The sequence below is a fragment of the Talpa occidentalis genome, unplaced genomic scaffold (assembly GCF_014898055.3).
Source record: "Talpa occidentalis isolate TD23 unplaced genomic scaffold, MPIMG_talOcc4v2.1 talOcc4.8, whole genome shotgun sequence".
Classification (NCBI taxonomy): Eukaryota; Metazoa; Chordata; class Mammalia; order Eulipotyphla; family Talpidae; genus Talpa; species Talpa occidentalis.
In genome coordinates, this window is record NW_023605194.1 from 75,053,850 (window position 1) to 75,076,548 (window position 22,699).

The 22,699-nt window shown below is 43.2% G+C and overlaps 1 protein-coding gene across 5 annotated transcripts; it reads right to left on the reverse strand.

Moving 5' to 3' along the window:
• Window positions 1-1,052: 1,052 nt before the first annotated feature.
• On the reverse strand, window positions 1,053-7,070 carry ZBED6 (zinc finger BED-type containing 6). Of its 5 annotated transcripts, none has more exons than XM_054690732.1 (3): window positions 6,877-7,069; window positions 2,483-6,392; window positions 1,053-1,098 (listed from the first exon to the last, which is right to left on the reverse strand). In XM_054690732.1, exons 2-3 carry the CDS (start codon window positions 5,159-5,161, stop codon window positions 1,057-1,059), a joined length of 2,721 nt encoding a protein of 906 aa, XP_054546707.1. In that variant the 5' UTR covers window positions 5,162-6,392; window positions 6,877-7,069; the 3' UTR covers window positions 1,053-1,056. The 5 variants fall into 5 exon arrangements, with proteins under 5 accessions (XP_054546707.1, XP_054546704.1, XP_054546706.1 ...); XM_054690729.1 differs by having other exon boundaries at window positions 1,056-6,235; window positions 6,331-6,392; window positions 6,877-7,070; XM_054690731.1 differs by having other exon boundaries at window positions 1,056-6,235; window positions 6,896-7,070.
• Between the last annotated feature and the right edge of the window lie 15,629 nt (window positions 7,071-22,699).

Sequence of the window (22,699 nt, forward strand, 5' to 3'; positions counted from 1 at the left end):
ACATTACATCCAAACTCCAATAATTTTTGATGGATGATCAAACTTGTGTGTGGTCTCACGCTGTCATGATAGAACACAACTCCTTTATGATTAATGAGCTCTGGACATTTCTGGATGATGGATTAGTTCAAACTGTCCGATTGCTGACAGTACACATTTGAATAGATTGTTTGGTTCCGTATAAGGAGCTTGAAAAACACACCTTTAAAATCCCACCACACTTAGAGTATAACCGTCCTCTGATGAATGTCTGCTTTCGATATCTTTTGAGGCAAACTACCACTTTGGGACCAAGACCATTTGTGTACCATACTGCTGTAAACAATCCACTTCTCATCACCAGTTATCAGTTACTTCAAAAAAGGATCGTTTTCCTCCCGTTTAATGAGTGTATTGCAGATACTCATACGTGCTGCCAAATGAACTTCTCTGAGTTCATGAGGAACCTCGAGATAGCTTACGTACCCCCAGTTTTTTCAGGAGCTCATGAATGCTTGAATAATGATGTTCAATGTTTCTGCAATCTCCATGTCAGGTAACCTGGGTTTGACTCATCAATGCCTTTATTTTTTCATCATCAACCTTGGCATTGCCTCCCTGACTGAGGAGCATCACTGAGATCAAAAACACCAGCACGGAATTTGATGAACCATCACCGGCACTGATGTCGTTGTAACCATAAACTTGATGAAACTTTTCACAAGCTTGATGTGCGTTCTTCCCTTTACGGAAGTAAAACAGTAAAATACAGCGAAAATGCAGAGTGTGGTCTTCCATCTTCAACTTGTAAGATTTCCGAAACTCAACCAAATCACTCATTTTTTTTTAAATGAAGCCAGAACTATCAACTGTCAAATGACTAGCAATAACATAGATGCGAATGACTCTAGTACTTCCAAAAATGAACTAGTGCCATCTGTTGCAAAAATGCATCATCACTTTTCCGACAACCCAATACATAATTTCTAGGCTAAATCTTGCCAAATACTATCCAAGACAAAACTAAAATCAAAACTTAAAAAAAAGTGGACACCTTTTACTCACACTTAATACTAGTCAATTTTCCAGGAAATTTTTGGGCAGGGAATATCCCCAAATCTAAAATGAAAAAAAGGAAAAATTGGGATCTCATATTAGTTATTCAGTCTAAAACTTTTAATAGACTTTTACTAAAAGTCATCATTTTCTGGCCTCCCACTCAATCACAAAAATATACTTTTAGAGTGGAAAGGGACTTTAAAGATCGCTGAGATCAATTTTTCACTTTACCAGTGAGGCAATGATTCCTAACACATGAAAATATTGGCCAATTAATCTCATAATTATCTCATAATTAATAATCTCATAATTAATAATACAGTAGTATGGATCAGACAGTATACTTTTTAAAGGCGATCTAAAATCACTTAAATTAGAGAAACATTCTTTGGGAAATGGATACTGGGTCTCAAAGTATGTTCATGGGACTCATGCTAATTCCAATTACCATTCAATCTGTAAACTTCTGCTATGTCATTTACCCATAAATTATGTAAAAGTACAAACACAATATTTTTATTTTACACTATCTTATAAAAGTTTAAAAAGGCAGTTCAAAGACTACACATAAAAATTGTTTTACCTTTTATATAAATCCAATCCTAAATATAAAGGGTAACTATGACACTAAGATGAAATTATAAAGCTGACCAGTATGAGGAGGCAATTAGAAATTGCCAAATATAAAACAATTTTGTGAGTTTTTGCCATGCAATAAGTAGTAATCAGTTTTTAAAGAAATAGGAAAATGGGAAAAGGGAAAGGAATACCCACTCAGTATGCTTTCTTTCTCAATTACATTGGTTTCAGAGCAAACTTTCCACATTGGGAGAAATCTTTACTTAAAACCAATCACTAATTTAATCAACTAGTCAGAAAGTCTCAGGCCTTTCAATGCTGCACTATATTTTTTAAATTAAAAAGTATCTTTTTTCTTTCAGTAGGCATAAACCAAAACTCAAGTGACAGCTGTATTGAATTACTAGTATGAAATCTTGAAAGTTAATCTTCACTTTGCAACATTATATTGCCTCTGAGGAATTTTCAGCAATTGCATTTTCAGATTTACTCAGATTAGTTTATAAGGAATAGTTAGTATAACTATATGTAACAACTATAGCAATTAGGATACAGTAACAGCAATAAACTGCCCATTTTTAATGGAGAAAGGAAAAAGAAATTAAGATAATATTTCTTTTTCATTGCTTTGAACAACTTCATTCTCAGGATCCCAGCTCAGAACCAATGTAGAATAATCATAGTTAACATTTTTCAAGTTCATTTTCAGAAACATCAGCTGTTCTATATTGTCAAAGTCCAGGCTCATGATCTGCTTTGGATGAAAGTGGCTATTTGTAGTAAAGATACACTCAGATTGCCAACTACACATGGGGCAGCTCAGATACTGAATGGCAACTTGGGTCAAAGCAGGCCATATGCTCACCTTCCTCTGCCAGTATATCAAAGGGTCATCATCTCCTGAGATCTCTGCATACTTCTCTTTGAAATATTCATCCACTACTGCTATAGCAGAAGGAAACATGAAGCTTTTGCTTCCAATGGCAACAATATCTGCAGTTGAGCTATCAATAGACCCTGAACTGGAGGGGCCTTCTCTTATAGATGAGGTAAATGAATCAGTTCCTACTATAGTTGAGGGACCAGAAGATTCTGGAGTTGCAATATGGCAGACCTCTGGTGAAGATTCCATATAATTACAAACTTCTTCTGCAAGGATCTGCTTATAAGTTTCTATATCAGCACCTTGAGGGAAAAAGTCTTCCAATTTGTTTTTAAAGCAAGGATCTAACAAAGCAGCCAAGATACAGGGCTTGGACTTGAGCATGGCACTTAGAAGGGTATCAGTTTCAAGTTTCAGAGATAAACTGTCCACCAGATTGAGTGCCTGAGTAATACCTCTGACCTGAAAATCTTCTCTGAGTTTCTGCAGTGAAAGAAGTAGATGATGGATTAGGGGTAGCACCTGATTCAATCCTGTGGTTTTCACACTCACTTTCTGAGTGGCCTCCTCAAATGGCTTAAGAATATCACAAACATAAGTCATTAGAGTCCATTGAAGGGAGGTTAGCACAACTCCACTAGCTCTACCAAGACTATGGTGAACTGAGTAGCAATGCTCCAAGAGCCATTTTAACATATAGAAGGTAGAAATCCAGTGGCCAGTTTCATCCTGCTTCAAATTCTTCCAAGGAAGTTGGTGATCATTTTGGAATTCTTGCAGTATCTGACGAGCCTTGACTGAATGACTAAAATGATGACAGGTTTTCCTAGCAGCCACTAACATATTCTCAATGCTTTTGTGCTCACAGAAAAAGTCCTGAATGACTATATTTAAACAATGCAGGAAGCATGGCACATGCGTAAAGCCACCATCTTTGATTGCATGTACCACATTAGAGGAATTGTCAGAAACAATGAAGCGGGGGATGAGGAAATTAGGAGAAAGCCACAGACCAATCTGGTCATTTAATTCTTGTAAAATGTTGGTGACCAAGCAGTCTTTGGCCAAACCTGTTACACAAAGCACTGCCCACTTTCTAAAATTGGGGCACCTGCCATTATTGAAAGGTGTAGTTTCCAAAGAGACCCAGTGCACAGTCACAATGAAATAGTCAGTGGACGGATCATGGGTCCATATGTCCACAGTCAGGTGAATCTTCTGGCTTTGAACATTCTCCAAGGTCAAGAAAATTTTTTCTCTGACCCAATCATATAATTGAGGTACAGCCTTAGTAAAAAAGTAAGTCTCTGATGGTAACCTATAATCAGGGGCTACAATCTGCATAAACCGCTGAAAAGCTGGGGTTGAAAAGTAGTTGTAAGGATGCATATCCTCCACAATCATCTGAATAATTGCCTGACTTATTTGACTTGAGACTGAATTTTCACATGTTTCTCTCTCCTGTGCATTCAGCATAGAATCTTGCTCTGCAACAGGAATAGGACTCTCAGATCTTCTGCTTTCAATCTCTAATACAGGAGGTTCATCTGACTCAGAGTCACTAAGATCCTCAACTGTTGTATCATGGCTGCCTGTAGACTTCTCTCCATGCACAGTATCGCTCAAGAGCTCATTTCTCTCAGTCTCAGCCTCAGCCTCATCTAATCCATTTCCAACTGTACCACTGTCTTTATTGGCAACAGCCCAATGGATGGGATGTGTGGCCTGCAGATGTCGTTGAAGTGTTGAAGTTCCTAAGTGAGAACCTGGCCTACCACGGCTCACACTTCTTTTACATATGTTACACACGGCTCTTGAGATGTGCTGAGGATCAGTATAAAAAAAATTCCAAACTGCAGATGTCTTGGCTCTTGTTCCAGGAATTAAGGCATGCTTGACAATGTTACTTTTGATGAGAAATCTCCCTCTTTCTGCTCTCAGGGCATCAGATACTGATTTCTCACGTTTCTTGCCCACTCTATTATCATCTAATGAATCGGTAGGGATATAGTCAAAACTTCCATTGCTTCCAGCAGAAGAGGGAGACAAAGGTACATCCAAAGTAAAATCCTCCTCCCCACTAGTGACTCCAAATTTGTTGGCCCTGGTCCAGTGAGGTGAATGCCTTGCCTGCAGGTGTCGTTGAAGAGTAGATGTCCCAAGATGGCTGCCTGGTTTACCCCTGCTAACACTTTTTTCACAGAGGTTACAAATAGCACGCCAGGTGTACTGTGGGTCAACATGAAAGAAGTGCCACACAATGGAGGTCTTGGCTCTGGTACTAGGTAGATAAATCTGCTTTTCGATATTATTCTCAAAAAGACTTTCTTCATCCTGCTCAGGAGCACTGGAAGTTAACAAGGCAGGACCATCTGCAACAGGCCTTCCAGATCCCAAATCCTTACTAAATTTTTTTGCAAGGATCAGTTTTTTCCGTCGTCTTTTCCCCTTAATTCGCAAACCCTTCTTTCTTTTTTTTTTAGCAGGCAATTTCGCCTCTCTATCCATTCCTTCTGCCACCATCTTTCCCTCTACCACATCATCTTCATCTGTACTAGAATTAATAGAAACACATCCCAGAATTCCAGCACCACTAAAAGTGCTGCATCTTCTACCAGGAGAGAGTGAGGAAACCGGTACACTTAAGGTACATACACTCATTCTCTTTATGTCTCCAAAATTCGTACCAGAATCTGTTAGAGGGTTTATTGCTCAAGCAGACATACGGCTGTTTCTCTCTACTTGCATTAACTTTTCTCCAATTTCTATGGAGACTCAAATTCCCTTTGGACCAATGACTTCCAAGCCAGGTTATTTTTGGAGCAAAAGTGACAGCAATGAAGAACATTCCCAAACTCTTTCTTAGAGGGCTTTAAGATCCCTTCCAACTTTCTGAGTTCTAGATTCAAATAGTCCAATCTCCTCATGGTACAGAAAAAAGAACTAAGGCACGCTTTCCCAGGGTCAGTAGCAGCTAGAAGGCAGGTCTTCCAAATCCCTGGCCCATGTTCTTTCTGCTTCAAGAACTTTATCTGCTTGAAATGTCTTCAGCTTTTAAAATATTTTTATAAAGCCTCACGGTAGCGACACTGATTTCCCTTACTTCTGAAATTAATTATTTTTTAGGAAATTTCAAGTAAACAAAAACATAGTGCATCATTCAACATTCATCATTTCGGACTATAATTTACTAATACAACTCCAAACGTCAATTCTGGGAAGCTAAATCAGACTCCACATACTGGTCATTAATGGCAAACACTATTTTCACCCTTTCAACTCTAACTAAAAAGTAAATACAATTTTTAAAATTGTGGGTAGCTGAAAAAAAATGCTTCGAGAGTCAAATGAAAATATCAAGGTTACAAGCTGCATTTTCAGCTGACTGTTTCTATCAAGAGTTAATCTACGTTTACTTTTCAGACTAAAGGCTGGAGCAGCTTTTACAGCTTTATGGCCTGTAAATGAGTGACTCATAAGTTGGACGCTATATGAGCAGCAGAAACTGAAATAGGAGCTTTAAACCACTTCCATACCTTCTCGGTTGATCTTCCCCCTTCCCCCAATACCTACATACATTTACCCTAAAAAGCATCGCTATCACTAGTTCCACAGCCTCCTTCACAAGGTCCAGAACCAAGGCCTGGAAGATGTCAACAATATGGGCCTTCCCCATAGGAATCCGCACCGATTATGGGAGTTTAGGGGATGTTCTTCATTACGGTTTCATCAATCCTACAAGGAGAACGGAAGTGCCCCTGTTGCTCTTGACTTCGACGCTGAGGGCAGGGGTGGGAGTGTAATTAAGGTAGGGAAGGGGCGTAGGATACCGGAATAAGGTCGGAGGCTTTCTGTATGTGGAGTTTGAGAAAATCTCCAAAGTAGGAGGACCCTGGAGAGGAATAGAGTAGGTAAATTCAGCTCCTGGCACTCAGCTTCGTTGAGGCAGGGGGGGCCCCGCTAACCTAGGGAAACTGCAGCCCCGAGGACAGCAACCTAGCGCGCTCTCTGGGAGGCAGGAACGAGGCGGCTTTCTGACGGCTCCTACGGTTTCGCCAGCACCGGATGTGGGGGAGGGGAGGAAGGTTGGCCGGGAAAGGAGCAGGCGCTGTGGGGATGGGGTGAAGTGGGATGGGGGTGGGGCGGATGGGAGACGGGAGCGGGAGCCTGGGGCTCCCAGCCCGCCCGGGCGAGGGCAGCGGTAGGGGGTGGGGTGGAGAGGAGGGGGTTGTTACGGCTGAGCCGAACGACCCGCTCTGACTTTCTGGACTAGGCCGCGACCCAGGGCCGAGGAGAGGCCGCAGCCACTCCCCTCGCCCTCTCCCCCCACCTCCCCGGCCCAAGCCACCCGGGAATCAAAAAACGGGTCTAGTTACCAGAGAACAGAAACTTTACCGAACCGAGGACACTATCCCCGACTCCCGCTTGCTGCCGCGACTTTCTTCTTTCTTAGCCGCTGCCGCCCGCCGTCCTCTCAGCAGCAACACCAGCAGAAAGCCAAGACTGCCAGCGTCAAAGATGGCGCCCGGCTACAGGCTCAGCTCTAAGCCCCGACCAGTAAAAGTGCCAGCACGACGCGGGGCGCAAGGATTCTGGGAAATGTAGTTTCCGCTACGAGGCGAGGCTTAAGATGGCGTCCTGCGGTCACCGGTCACGTGAAGGGGAGGCGCTAAGTCGTCCAGTCCCCTTCCCTTCGGAAGAATGGGTTTTACAATAGAAAAGTGACGGTTTCTTGAAAATATATTTAGTTTATTGGGAAAAAAAAAAGTTTTTAAACCAACCGAAGTAATAGGCGAGAAAGCCGGGAGAACTGTGTCAGTAGGTGTTCAGTTTTTTCTTACCTAAATGTTTGTTTACTAAATGAATTGTCTGACCGTTTAATTTAGAAACAAACTACTTTCCCCATGCAATGTTGAAGAATCCGTGCATTTATTTTTATTTAAAGAAGTGAGATTGAGCTTGGGGACAGTTTCTTTTATTTCTTAAAACGAATTTTTGTATTGAAAAATAATTCATGCACACTAAAAAGTTCACGAGGTTTAACATGGGTCATGAAAAGGGAAAAAACAGTCACCTCCCACTTTATTATTAACAATTCCTTCTTTTTTCGCACTTAAATGTTTTTACTTTGTTCTCATAAAAATGATACACAAAACTGGTTTATAAAAAATACATAAATATATGTAGAGTAGAAAGTTTAAATCTCAAGCTCATTCCTGAGAAATAATCTTACTAATTTAGCATATATTCGCTATAAGTTTTTGGTATGCAAATATACTTAAATATTTCACAGTGATAGAGCAAGTAGCCCAGGCACCTTGCCCTTCTTACCTCCCACCCGGCCAGGCATTGCAGGCGCCACGCAATTTGTTGAGGAGGCAATATTTTACCGAACTAGGATAAGACGATACAATTTTCGTACTAAGAAAGGATAATTGATGGTAAAGCAGATGGGACTTGAGGCACCTTTTTTTTTTTTTTTTTTCCTCTTGGGCTCCTCTGCCAGCTACCAGCTTGGTGAGGGAGTCCCAGCCAGTTCACACGGGGTATGTATCAGGTCAAAGGGGTCCTGAATCTCCTTACACTCGGGCTTTCATCTCCTTTCAAAAAGAGAAGTCACAGCTCTAGAACACTAGCCCCATCCCTCCCTGACACGACAATACTCTCTGATTGCCATGCCAACCAGCCCTAACAAGCACGTTCACAGTAACCAATTTCTGTATGTACCACAACACCTAGGGTTTTCTATTAACAGAGGGCTTCTCAAACAAAGGGCTTTCCAGCCTAAGGCTTTCAAACTGCAGTCCTGGTCTGATTGGTATGCTGTGCGTACTTTTATCATGTCATCAAGTCCAAAGTATTATAGATTGCAAGATGTATCTTATCTTTAAAAAAAAAAAATAAGTAAAAGCCCTGACAGGTCAATTAAGCCCTGACAGATCATTGATCAAAGATCGAAGATCAAATATGTAAAGATTTGAAAGAAGGTGCATCTTACAATAAATGAAACCTGTGTCCCAGTTCTTGTATGCATAAATAAATAAATCTTTAAAAAAATAAATGAAATGCAGTATTTTAAAGATAACAGGCTAAAATTATGTATATTGTCATGCAGTTGTTGGTTTTTTTTTTTTTTACTTTGTGATGTATCTTAAATATCTTTCAATGGTCATCAGTGCTTAGAGGCCTACCATATTCTTTTTAGCAGCTCACACCTCTGTAAGGCTATTTTGCAATATGTTTTACCAGTTCCTTATTGAAGGAAATAATCACGTTTCAGTTTCCATATTCTCTCCTGAGTGGGGAACGAAAAAATAATGGAGCAATAGGAACATTGAAGAGGGCAGAAGTTAAAAGCTTGGGATTATTAAGACGAGGTAGAACCTCTGAAGGTCAAGGGAGAGCCCACATTGGGGTAACCTCCCCCATATATATGCAAAAAGAATTCTCAGGGGTGGCTCTGTGTTTGCCCTTGTATATAAGGGAGCAAGTGTCTCAACCAAAGGCATAATCCCCGGTTCCTCCTACTGTACCTCACCTTGAATTCCAAATGAATTTCAATCTCTAGACCGCTTCAGTAAATAACTGACAAAACCTTTAGGATGGCTATTGTGAGAACCAAGATTTGGTAGTGCTCTTTAGGAAAGCAATTCAAAATTAGGCAAAATTTGACTCAAATGTAAATATTTATTTAGACTAGGACAAGAAATAATAAATGGCACATTTGAAAACTCTGTCCCACATACATTTGAAACTCAAAGTCACTTTTTTGCCATAACTTAACATAGCTATAATCCCCTGTGAAACAGTCTTCTATATATTTGGCTGAATGACAGTTTTGTAATAATTTCTATAAAGACAATGAAAATATAAAGCAGTCTTTCAACTGGCATCTTTAACAATTTTATCAACGATAGTTTAGAAAAGTTTCTATTCAACTTCACAACTTATTGGTAATGTCTTGAGAATTATAGGATTGTTGTGAAATTTAGGGAAATTTCTATCAAATTTACAGATGCAAGCACTAAGGCTTTGTTGAGTACTATTGAATTTATATAATATATACTTGATAAGAGAACTATTATTTTTACTAGATATATTAGGTATCTAATGCTGCATAATAAAGAATTCTAAAATTGAATGATTTAAAACAGCAACTGAATTATTACTCCTCTGGTTCAGGAAGTCAGAAGCAGTTTCACTGGATGGTTCTGGCTCAAGGCCTCTCTTGAGTTTGCAGCTGTTGGTCAGTTTCACAGGTCATCTGAAGGCTTGAGCTAGGGGATCCATTTCCAAGTTCATGATATACCTGTTAACAAGAGGCCTTGGTTTTTCCATATGTAGGTTTCTCTATGCTGCTTGTTAGGATGTGGGCAGCTGGCTTCCTCCAAAGCCAGAGGGAGGGATGCAGAAAGAAAGAGGGAGATCAAGATAAGAGGATGGAAGCTACAATTTTTACTATCTAGCCTTGGAGGTGATATACCACCACTATCTTCCACTTTTCTTATTTATTCTTTAGATTTGCCACTTGTCTCCATAAGTATATAAATTTTGGAGTACAACTTCATATCTCCACATATGTGCATACCTCACTCCTCTCCACCAAATCTCCATGGAAGAGAAACAGGGAGGAGGAACCTAGAACCCAGTGGACGGATGGTGCTAATAGTCAACTCAATGGTAGAAAGTAGAGCTTTCCAGACTCCACCCCCTGAGCAGGGGCTGATAGGAAGTCGGGGCTGAGCTGGGCCTTTTCATGATTTAAAAGTTACCGGGCTTTTGGAAGTTGAACTGCTGGTGTTTTGGCAATTGTACAGCTGGGGCTTCGGCAGTTCAGCCACTGGTGAGATGGGGTGTCTGGAGAAGCTGCCAGCTTGCCCTGGGCTTCTTTATGGGCCTTGGTCTCTGCTCAGTGGATGCTATCTGGGGTAGCACAAATGGCATCTGGTCATATGTCAGAGTGTAAATATTTTCTCTCTCCTTTTTTTTCTCACTCCCTATGTAAATAAGTCCTGCTATTGCTTTTCTTCCCATGTGGCTGGGAAGGATAGGACTAGAATGGCTTTTACTTCTCATACTAGATAGGACACCCTGTCCAGCCAAAAGGCGCTACCCTGGGATAGGACAGTTTCCTCTGCCAGGTTTGGTGAGTTGATTGAATGAACAAGGGCAACCTGCCAGAGACTATTGGTCTCATACTCCTCTTTCCACTGGGGATCTCCTGAATTGAAGAAATTGTATCCCTTCATACCAGCAGGATCCCAAAAGGATGGCTCTTTCTTTCTTTGCTTTTTTTTTTTTTTGCCTCTACTTTTATGTCACATTTTCCTACCTGGGCAGACATACAATCCATGTTACATGTGCTATTAATGCCCAGATGGGTGGGGATGGTTTTAAGGGAGGCTACTGAAGAGGCTCATTATCTCCATCAGGAGGATCTAGAAACCCCATAACCAGAAACTGTCTTAGTGCCAGACCCTAACTAGGACCCCAGTTATAGGGGGATAGAAAGGTGAGAGCACTGTCCCAACTACTCATTAGTAGGGCTGAGGCAGGAAATTCTAAACCAGAGAGTTTAGTAAGATACTGGAGCTTCAGCAGAAAGCCAGCGAAGGTCCATTTGAGTTTCTTTTTTTTTTTTTTTAAGATTTATTTATTTATGCTTACAAGAACTGGGGTACAGGCCAGAGGTGTGTGTGGAGGGGTAAGAGGATTCATCAGAGACAGAGTGGGGAACAGAACAGGTAGATTGACAGAAATATACTGCTGAGGGGAGCAGCAGGCGAGTCAGGAGAGGTCTGCTGCACCATGTGGGTAGCTCCCTGGCCAGGGATTGAACTCATGCTGCAGTGGCTTTGGACAGCTTCATAGGTGGCATCTCAACCCTTTGCACCACCAGGGAGGCCCCCATTTGAGTTTCTTGAAAGGATTAGCTAAACTTAGGTACTTACACAGATGTGAATCCCCATGTGCCAGAAAATGGCATGACATTCATTGGGCACAGCACTCCAGATACAAGGAGGAAATTAACCCAGGTAGCTGGTGCTATAGAGATGAGTCCTTCCCAACTAGTAGATATAGTCTTTGGAGTTTACAATGTTAGAGAGGAAAGGGATGGCAGGGAGAGAGAGAGAGAGAGAAAGAGAGAGAGAGAGAGAGAGAGAGAGAGAGAGAGAGAAGAGAGAGAATGAATTTAGAGTGGGACATGGTCAGATGCTGTCTGCTTTACCCCAGCAAGTTGTATGTGGAAAACTGGAGGCTTTTCCAGATACCCCGCCTACCAGCGATTTAACTACCAGCAGCCACAGCCTCACCCCTATTTCCCATCAGCCCCTGATCAGGAGGTGGTGTCTGGAAAGCTCCACCTTCTACCGCTGAGTAGGCTGTGAGCCACTAACTCAGAGGTTGCTCCACCCCAGTACACAGCCCTGTCACCTTCTGTCCCCTGCAGCCTTCTTCCTTTCTCTTGGTAACCTGCTCACATTCTGTTCATCACACAGATGCACCCTGATGCAATGTGGAAGGGGACTAAACAGGGCCTGAATAGCATGATGCAGAGATGTTGGGATCTATATTGAATGTTTGTTGCCATTTCATGTATTAATGATAACTGAATATTACACCTAAAATTTTAAAAAATATTTTATTTATTTATTTTGGTATGGAACTGGGATGTAGGCTAGAGGTGCGGGGGGTGAAAGGATTCATCAGAGACAGAGTGGGGAGCAGAACAGGCAGATCCACTGAAATACACTGCTAAGGGGAGCTGCAGGTGAGACAGGAGAGGTCTGCTGCACCATGTGGGTTAATTCCCTGGCTGGAGATCGAACTCAGGCAGTCGTGGTGGGCCCTTGCAGTGGTAGCACTGAGACTTAACCCCTAGGTCACCAGGGAGACTTCACCTAAAATTTTACGTGTGTGATGATTAAAAGTATTTTCCAATAAACTCATGCCATTTGCAGCAACATGGATGGAGTTGGAAGGGATCATGCTCAGTGAAATAAGCCAGAAAGAAAAATAAAAATACCGGATGGTCTCACTCATAGCAGGGATTTAGAAAACTTAAATAAGGAAACAGGAAAAAGAATAACTATAAGAAAGAAAAAATCAAAATCAACAAACAACTATAAACCAGAGACATACTATGGGGGGGCGGGGAAATGAGGAATTGGGGTCAAGAGGGGTGCAATTGTATGGGGAATATTAAAAAAAAAGAAAAAAACACACAAAAATTTTAGATTTTCCCAAGGATAGTTAAAGTAAAAATGTGAATCCTTGAGTCGTTAAAAGAAAAAAAGAATTTCCACAGACTAGCTTCTGGTTCCATATATTTCAAATCTTGTCTCTTTTCTACAATCTGCATGCTCTTCATATCAAGATATGGCCTCTGGTTGTGGAATTTTAGGTCATAAGTCCAGATGAGTCTGCATTGTGGATCATCAGGATATCATTGAAAGCCATTTCTATCTATCTATCTGTCTATCTATCTATCTATCTATCTATCTATCTATCTATCTATCTATCTATCTATCCAAGAACTGGGGTATGGGCCAGAGGTGAGGGTGAGAGGATTCACCAGAGACAGAGTGGGGAACAGAACAGGCAGACTGACGAAATACACTGCTGAGGGGAGCAGCGGGCAAGACAGGAGAGGTCTGCTGTGCCATGTGGGTAGCTCCCTGGCTAGCTGGGGATCCAACTCGTGCTGCAGAGGCTGCAGACAGCTTCAGAGTGCTGTGCTTAATCCCTTGCACCACCAGGGAGGCCCTGAAAGCCATTTCTGTACCTACATGTCTAGCAGTAATTTAACTCCAATGAAAGTGACTGTGTGAGCTACATAAATATAACCCCAAAATAATTGTATACTAACTGAAACTCTTAGCCAAATCCCAAAAAGGATTTGGAAAGTATTAGAAGGTTGGAGGGAAAAGAAACAGGGCTCTTAACCATTGTTATTAGAATATCCTATTTTGCAAATTTTGCAATGACCATATGAACATCTTGCTAATTTCCTTGCCCAGAGCCTTGAAGGGGGTTTATATCGCAAGGGGCCCTGAAGGTTAAATTTTATGAGCTTCATTGTAACCCTCTTCTCTTTGTGTGGTGGCAAGGTGTGCCGATTGTGGAGTCAGATGATCTGGATTTAAATCCTGGTCTCTCCCTCATCCTGAAGTTCTAGCCAACTCAGTGTGCACTACACGCTGGGATTAGTCCCAGTTTGTGCTTCCCCACATTGGAGAATAGAGTGGGGGAAGGAAACTTCCCTGTGAGTAGCTAATGTCCAACAATAAAGTCCATTCTCTCTTTTTTCCTCCCTGCCTTTAGGTCTCAGCTGCCTGACATGAGAAAATAGGGATCAACAAAGCTTCGAGCTTGGAGATTAGATGGGTCACAATATGTGCTACCTACAGGTTAGTAGGTAATTCATAAGCTTAAGATTCAGATATCTCGCTCTAGCTGCAAGGACTGGTATAACTGAAATCAACCTTCCCGAGACTGCCTCTTCACTCCTGATCCTGTCTTAGGCTGTTTCACTTCATTAGGTAGAATGCATTTCTTGGTACTTTGTTTTGGATGGGTTAGCTGTGCTTTTATTGGGCGCTGGGTTAGTGAAGAAACGCCAGGGAAGGTTCTCATTGTCATCGTTGTACATATCATTGTCGTCATCATCATCACCATTATCCACCTTGCACTGAGTGCTCTCCAGTGTTTACGTCCTTGCTGTAGGCATTGTGGGGAATCCCAAGTAGCCAAAATATGTAGATCTGCCCATATAGAACTTTTCTGGAAGACATGATAAATATAAAGATAAATAAAAACCAGATAGTGTACACTAAGTGTCAGGCTCTTGTTTAGACTTGGGGTTACAAACTTGATGGTTACATAAACCAGGCACATGTGTACATGATCTGGTGAACTGGGTATAAGAATAAACATTGAGGGCCTCTCTGGTGGCACAAGGGGTTAGGACGCAACCTATGAAGCTATTCGCAGCCACTGCAGCATGAGTTAGATCCCCGGCCACGGAGCAACCCACATGGCATAGCAGACCTCTCCTGCCTCGCCCACTGCTCCCCTCAGCAGTGTATTTCAGTCAATTTGTTCTGTTCCCCACTCTGTCTCTGGTGAATCCTCTCACCGGCTGCACCTCTGGCCTGTACTCCCATTCTTCTATGCATAAATAAATAAATCTTTTTTTTAAAAAAAGAATCAACGTTGAGGGCCTCCCTGGTGGCGCAGGCAGTTGAGCGCAGTGCTGTGAAGCTGTCCCCAGCCTCTGCAGTGCGAGTTTGATCCCTGGGCAGCCAGGGAGCTACCCACATGCCACATGTGCGGCAGGCCTCTCCTGTCTCTCCCGCTGCTCCCTTCAGCAGTGTATTTCAGTCAGTCTGCCTGTACTGTTCCCCGCTCTGTCTCTGGTGAATCCTCTCACCCTCCCGCACATCTGGCCTGTACCCCAGTTCTTGTATTCATGAATAAATAAATCTTAAAAAAAAAAAGAATAAACGTTGAGAGTGTGCATGCCCTGCCCAAAAGGTTCGCCATTACCACCCAGCTGCAGCCCTTTCCTGCCAGGAGGAAATACACACCCAGTGTTACTGTTTGTGGGCAGGGTGAGGGGCACTCTGGGACCCCCAAACCTGCCTGCTCTGTATAGGTTCTGCCATCTGCCTCATCAAGACAAAACATATTCTAGTGCGTAGACCTTCGATAGAAAAAGACTTAAATACAATTAGTGTGCAACAAAGAAAAGAGAAGAAAAAGAGAAAGAATGTAGTTTCCAAATCAAGCACTCAAAGTTACCTATCCCCTAGTGGGTGAATGCCCAGCCAAACAGGTTGGCCCAAAGCAGGGCCACTGAGACCTGAAAGGCTGCCACAAGTCTAAGGCATCTTCTGGTGGGGACACATAGTAAAGGGGTCGTAGGGGCCAGGCAAGTCTGGAAGGAAAAGAGCAAAATCAAAACCCAAGTCAAGATAAAGACTGCCATTGTCAACCTCCCTGCAGGTCTCTCTCCCACATTTCTGTCTTTCAAGTGTCTTCTTCCATATCCCCCAAATGCCTGGTACAAGTCCAAGGCCAGAAGCAAGCACAGCTTCTTCACATGTCTCTCTGCTCCATGTGCCTCTTCCAGGTGTTCTTCTGCTCCCTCTGTCTGCATGTTCTCAGCCAGGTTTTCTCTCCTTTCTGTCTTTTCTAGCTTTACCTCCCTGCCCAGTTCCACCTTCCTCACAGTGGGACAGGGAATCTGGAACCTCCCCTTTCCTCGTGGACCACCGATTACATTACCACATCTGATTTTTCAAGACAAAATAGAAATCCAGATTTTCTTTTTTAAAAAAAAGATTTATCTTTATTTATGCTTACAAAAATTAGGGTACAGGCCAGAGATATGGGGGGCATGAGAGGATTCACCAGAGACAGAATGGGGAACAGAACAGGTGGATCTACTGAAATACACTGCTAAGGGGAGCAGCAGAGAGGTCTGCTGCACCATGTGGGTCAGCTCCCTGGCTGGGGATTGAACAGTGGCTGGTAATAGCTTGATATATTACTTTAACCCCTGCACCACCAGGGGTTAAATACAGACTTTCATGAAAATTTGATTTGTAAATTTGGAAGCTAATTCAAACAAAAACAAAAAAAATCACTTTGTGGGTTGGTCTGCAACCTCTTCTTTAGTTCTAGGAGAGTTAGGAGGAAGAGGTTGTCATTGAAAAGTGCAATGTTTCAGGAAATACTCTGAAGGGAGGGAGACTTTCATTCACCTTACTGTAGGGCAGGAGTGACATATGGAGTCACTTAATGTAGGGCAGAAGTGATTATGGAGGAGGAAAGAAGCTATGTTGGGGTAACCCCTGAAGGGGCAAAGAGAGAAATTCAACCGAAGAGGTGTCCACAGGTTCTAGGAAGGCATGACGTTGTAAAGGTAGGTTGAAACAAGACCATGGAACCTTAAATATAGGGAAGGCATTGATAAGCATTTCATTGGCAATAGGGATTCCTTGCAGGCTTGAGGAGGGGCAAAAGCTAGAGGATATGCCACTTGCAAAGCTATGTTTCAGGAAGGCTGAGGAGTGTGGATGTTCAGTGGGTGTCACCACAGTAGAGTCAGTGGAAGCATCAAGAGTGGTCCCCTGCCCAAAAATAGATGACTGGATCAAGAAGATGTGGCATATATACACAATGGAATATTATTCAGGAATTAAAAAAGATAAACTCATGCCATTTGCAGCAACGTACATGGAGCTAGAAGGAATTATGCTCAGTGAAATAAGCCAGAAGGAAAAAAAAAATATCGGATGGTTTCACTTATAGCAGGAATATACAGGAACCCAATAAGACATCAGTGTTACAAAATAATAACAGTACAAAACACAACAAAGCAAAAACAATTACAAATCAGACATCCTGCAGGGGAGGAGGCGGGAGAGGGATCCGAGGGAGGGAGGGAGGAGCACAGGGGACTGAGGTGATGGTGCACGGGGTGCATTAGTGAAGGAAACTCTATGGGGACTACACCTGGGGGTGGGGGGTAGCATAGTTTAAAAATGAACAATGATGTGAAAAAAAAGTTTAAAAAAAAGAGTGGTCTCTTTCTTAGTCCTCCCCATTGCCCCTCTTGTTCTATAATTTATACTTTTCTTGTTGTTCCCCCAAAGTCTAATAACATACACAATTCCCACATCACCAAAAAAAAGTGCACATGAGAGCGTTATGCTCAATTCTTAGCCTCTGTCTGGCATGCCTAATGTAAGGGCAGAAGGGCACTGAGCAGATTTTCTATGATTCTATGCAGACGGGGTAAAGGAGTCCTGGCGCCCTCAGTGGCTTTTCAGATTTTTATTGGGATTTACCTGGTACACAGCAGGCGGGGGTGTCGGGGGTGAGGGGGCTGCCAGGAGGCTGGCAGGCCTCCCAGCCCCCAGCAAGTCTTCACTCTGTCTAGGCTCTGCTGCTCTCGTAGTTCTTCATGCTTTGCTGCTTCTTTTCTGCTTCTCCTGGCATCTCTGTGACGCCGCCCTTATAAGTCCAGTCTCAGCCCAGGTGAATCCCATCTACCTATGCCCACACCCCACTCCAGGTGCCCGTCATCAGGCATGCATTCAGGACCGCAGGGATCCATCATCTATCCTTATGGCGCGAGGGCAGAAAAGCCTGATACTTTTTACCTTACCCTACACCTAATTTCTCATCTTCATTGCCTAGTTTCTTGTCTACTTTTCACCTCCTATATACTCTTTAACCTATTTCATTTGGATGTATGTCCTTGTGGCATACAATGGGAATAAATGGATCCATTTCAGTACTTATTTTTCTTTTTAGTTTTACTCATCAGCATTATCGATAGTTTATTACATGCCAGACTTTGTGCTAAGGTTTTAGGTACATTGTGCAATTGAATCCTTCCAATAATTCCATTAGGTAAGTACTATTATATGTCACCTCATGGGGCGGCAGCGTTGGGAGTGGCTCAGGGAAAGACAACTCAAAAGTCCAAGTAGAGAGAAGAGACCGAGAGGGGTTTACACCTCAGGAGTGCAGCCCCTTTCCGAGGGCAGTCTCACATTTATTGGAGATCAGGTTCGGGGAAGGTGGGCAAGTACATGGAGGAATGTATGTGGTGGGGATGGTGTAGGGTAAGGTAAAAGGATCAGGCTTTTCTGCCCTCCTGCCATTAGGATAGATGAGGGAACCCTGTGGTCCTGAATGCATGCCTGATGGCGGCCACCTGGAGTGGGTACCGCTGGGCTGAGAGACTGAGGTTATAAGGGCGGAGTCATGGGGACGCCAGCAGAAGCCAGGAACAAACAGTAAGCCAAGAGAAGAAGAAGAGAAGCAGAGAGAATGCCAGAGAGCCCAGAAAGAGTGAGGATTTGCTGGGAACTGGGAGGACTGCCAGCCTCCCGGGGGCCCTCCTCCTCCCCCCGCACCCCTACCTGCCATGTGCCTGGTAAATCTAAATAAAAGACCTGCAAAAGCCACTGAGGACTCTGACTCCTCCTTTACCTGGTCTGCTAGATCAGAAAACCTGCACAGTGTCATTCCTGCCATTACAGATGTGTATTGGGGATGCATAATAGTCTGGTGGAAATGTGTATTGGGGTGCATAGTTGTCTGGAACAAGCTAGGGGGGAGTAACTAGGGCTGTTGCCTAGAGGCTCCATTGTTCCTGCTGATCACAACATCCCATCTCTGGTTCTGTGCCACCATAGATATGGTGGAATAAAAATTAAAAGGGGGAATTGTAACAGGGTGGTCCCCAGGAAAGGGGGAGGTTCCCTGCCCCACCCAAGGGAGGGTGGAGCTGAGCAGGAAGAGGAGAAGCTGCAGAAGAGACTGAGGAAGGAAGCAGGATGTAGCCAGGAGACACGTGAAGAAACTGTGCTTGTCTTTTGGTTGTGGACTGGGTGACACAGATGTGGGTGAGACCCGTGGGGAGGTGACAATGGCAGCTTTTATCTTGATGTTGATTTTGCTCTTTTCCTTCCGGGCTTGTCTGGTTGTTTCTGACCCTTCTCTGTGGGTCCCCACTGGAAGATGCTTTAGACTTGTGGCAGGCTTTGGGGCCTTGTTCTGGGCCGATCCCATATGGATGGACTTTTACCCACGAGGGGACGGGTAACTCTGGATGCTTCATTTAGAAACTAGACTCTTTGCCTTACCTGTATTGTTTCCTAGTTGTATTAAAGTTCCTTCCCATTAAAGTCTCATATGTTTTGTGTTGATGCGGAGGATGGCAGAACCCATTTAGAATAGGCAGGTTTGCGGGGTTTGGGCTGCCCCACTCCCTGTCCTATAACAGATTCTGTTGTCACTTAATTTTCTATTAAGGTAGTCTATCTGGTTATGCTAATCTGGCCATAATGTCTGCCTGCTATTTTCAGCAGATACTGGTTTTCCAGTATGTTCCTCATACCAAGATTTTTGTCATGGTGAGAGACCTCCTACCTGACTGTTAGCTTTACCAGCAGGAACTCTGGGTACCAAGACAATATCCCTGAGAACAAGGGGGCTGGGGAATCCACAATTATAAACCCAATTTTTACAAATGCTTGTGAATTTCTAGTTCAAGGTACCATTGTGGGTAGATAATAAAGCCTGGATTCAAATCCAGGTGTGTCCAATTGCAAATCATTATGCAATCATTTGACTTCATTCACTATTTTCTCCTTCTTTAACTACCTTCCCATGGTTTATAGGACACCATCCTCTCTTGATTTCCTCTGCCTATTTTCTAGCACTTTCTTAGGATCCTCTTTCTTTATCCCTTACTTGCTGGTTGATAGCCCCAGGATTCAGTTCTCAGCCCTCCCCTTTTCTCTCTACATTTGATCCCTGGGTTATTTCATCCATTTCCTTGGTTTCAACTATGAATTAATTATATGTGGTGACTCTCAGATTGTATCTCTGACCCAGATCTCTGTGTAGCTGCCTGGAGGTATCTTCAGTTGACTCTTTCACAAGCACTTTGAATTTTGCATACCAAAACCTGAAATCATCACTTTGTCCCCATGTCTCTGCCTCCTCCTGAGTCTCTGTCTTAGCAGGTGTTGCTGCTCACCACCACCCAGTTACTGAGATCAGAAATCTGGGAGTTAACAAGGACTCCTCTTGTTTGGTCACCTGCCATATCCAAATGCTTATGAAATCCTATTGACCTTACTTCATAAAAGTCTCTTGAATCTACATTTTCTGGTCTATTCCCATTGCTTCTGCTGAGTGTAAGCCTTCATCACTGTAGGGTAAAGAAAAATGTCAGGCTTTTCTGCCCTCCCACCATCAGGATAGATGATGGATCCTTGCGGTCCTGAATGCATGCCTGATGGTGGGCACCTGGAATAGGGTGTGGGCATAGGTAGATGGGATTCACCTGGTCTGAGACTGGGCTTTTAAGGGTGGCATCACGGGGATGCCAGCAGAAGCCGAAAGAGAAGCTGAGAACGAACAGAAGCCGAGAGAGAAGGCCGGAGAGCCCAGATAGAGTGAAGACCTGCTGGGGGCTGGGAGGCCTGCCAGCCTCCCGGCCCCCAGCACCCCTGCCTGCTGTGTACCTGGTAATCCCAATAAAAGCCTGCAAAAAACCACTGAGGACTCTGACTCCTCCTTTACCCGGTCTGCTGTATCCTAGAAAACATGCACCGTATCCATCCTGCCCCTACAATCGCTCATTGCTCATTTTCCACATTGCTGCCACAGCCTCGTCATTGATATTGCTCTTGTACCAGGGTGGTCCCCAGGAAAGGGGGAGGTTCCAGGTTCCCTGCCCCACCTAAATGGAGAGTGGAGCTGAGCAGGGAGAGAAGAAGCTGTAAAGGAGACTGAGAAGGAAGGAAGCAGGATGGAGATCCAGAAGCAGAACTGGAGGAGGCACATGGAGTGGAGAGACATGTGAAGAAACTACACTTGCCTTTTGGTCGTGGACTGGGTGACACAGATATGGGTGAGAGACCCATGGGGAGGTGACCATGGCGGTTTTTGTCTTGATTTTGATTTTGCTCTTTTCCTTCCGGGCTCGTCTGGTTGTTTCTGACCCTTTTCTGTGGGTCCCCACTGGAAGATGCTTTAGACTTGTGGCAGGCTTTGGGGCCTTGCTCTGGGCCAATCCCATTTGGATGGAGTTTTACCCACGAGGGGACAGGTAACTTTGGGTGCTTCATTTAGAAACTAAATTCTTTGCCTTTCCTGTATTGTTTCCTAGTTGTATTAAAGTTCCTTCCCATTAAAGTCTCATATGTTTTGTGTTGATGCGGCAGATGGCAGAACCTATTTAGAATAGGCAGGATTGTGGGGTTTGGGTTGCCCCTCTCCCTGCCCTGTAAACCCTGTTACACTCTCTCCATCTTGCCCTTTCTTTAGACTTTTCCAATCTGCCACAGGATATGTCTTTCTAAAATGCAAGTAGTCCCCTTTCATCTGAGGGGGAGCCCCTCAGTGGCTGTTGAAATCTCAGGTAGAGCTGAGCCCTATCTACACTGTTTTCTCCTATATACACATATCTATGGTAAAGTTTAATTAGTAAATTAGCCACCAGAAAAGATCAATAATAACTAATAGTAAAATAGAGCATTTAAAATAATATATTGTAATAAAAGTTGTGTGAATATGGTCTCTCTCACACATGCTGTCTCTCAAAATATCTTATTGTTAATAATATTTTTGGGTTGTGGTTGGCTGAGGGGAACTGAAATTGTTTAAAGTGAAACTGGATAAGGGGGGATGACTGTAGTATAAACATCACACACGCACACTCTTATGCACAGAAAATATTCTGGAAGAATCTATTAAGAGTGGTTCATTGAGGTGAGTGGAGCTGAGTGTCTGAGGTGAAAAGGAGATTTTTTTGGGTACTGATTCAAATTTTGTTTTATTATGTAGTCAAGCTTCTCTTAATGCCTTGGTCAATGATGAATTTCGCACAGTGGTGGTCCCGATAGGCTAACCCATACAGCCTCGGGGCACAGTGGGTGGGGCCAGCAGGGTTTGTATAATTATAACTCTGTGATAATCTATGGTGTTCACACAACATGAATGACATTCCCTGTTGTTGAGTGCTGCATTACTCTATATGTTACTTTTATTATGTGTAAACTAATTGATGGAACTGGAGGGGATAATTAAGTGAAATAAGTCAGATGGGGAAAGACAAATACTGGATTCCACTTATATGAGGAATGCAGAGAAACAAAACAAAGGGTCAAACAGAACCAAAATCACTAACACACTCTAGAAGTCTATGGAATTGAGGCTCCCAGAAGGGAAGAGGGAAATGGAGAGCAGAGGCTTGTTTCTTTGCTAAAATGCTTTTTCCACCTTCAATCTAGTGACTGTTTCCTCTGTGTTCAGCAGACAGTGACTTATCACCTGGCTTAGGAAGGGCCTGTCACTCCTTTGTGTCTTTCTATGCACAGTGAGGGCGTTGGGAACAACATCTCGAGAGCCTTACAGCTTTTAGTGCAAGACTGAATGTGGGGGCCCAATGCTAAGACTGGGTAGATGAGGACACAGGGCTTCCAGACTAGGGAAAACAGTTTGGATGGTTATAGGTAGGAAATCATGGTTTCTTGCACAGGGAATGACATGACAAGATGGACTGAGAGAGAAAGATGCTGGAGGGAGAGAGATTAGGTAGTCAGATGTTGGGACTGATCTGAATGTGAAGAAATGAAGACTAAGATTTTGGGCTGTGGCCATGTG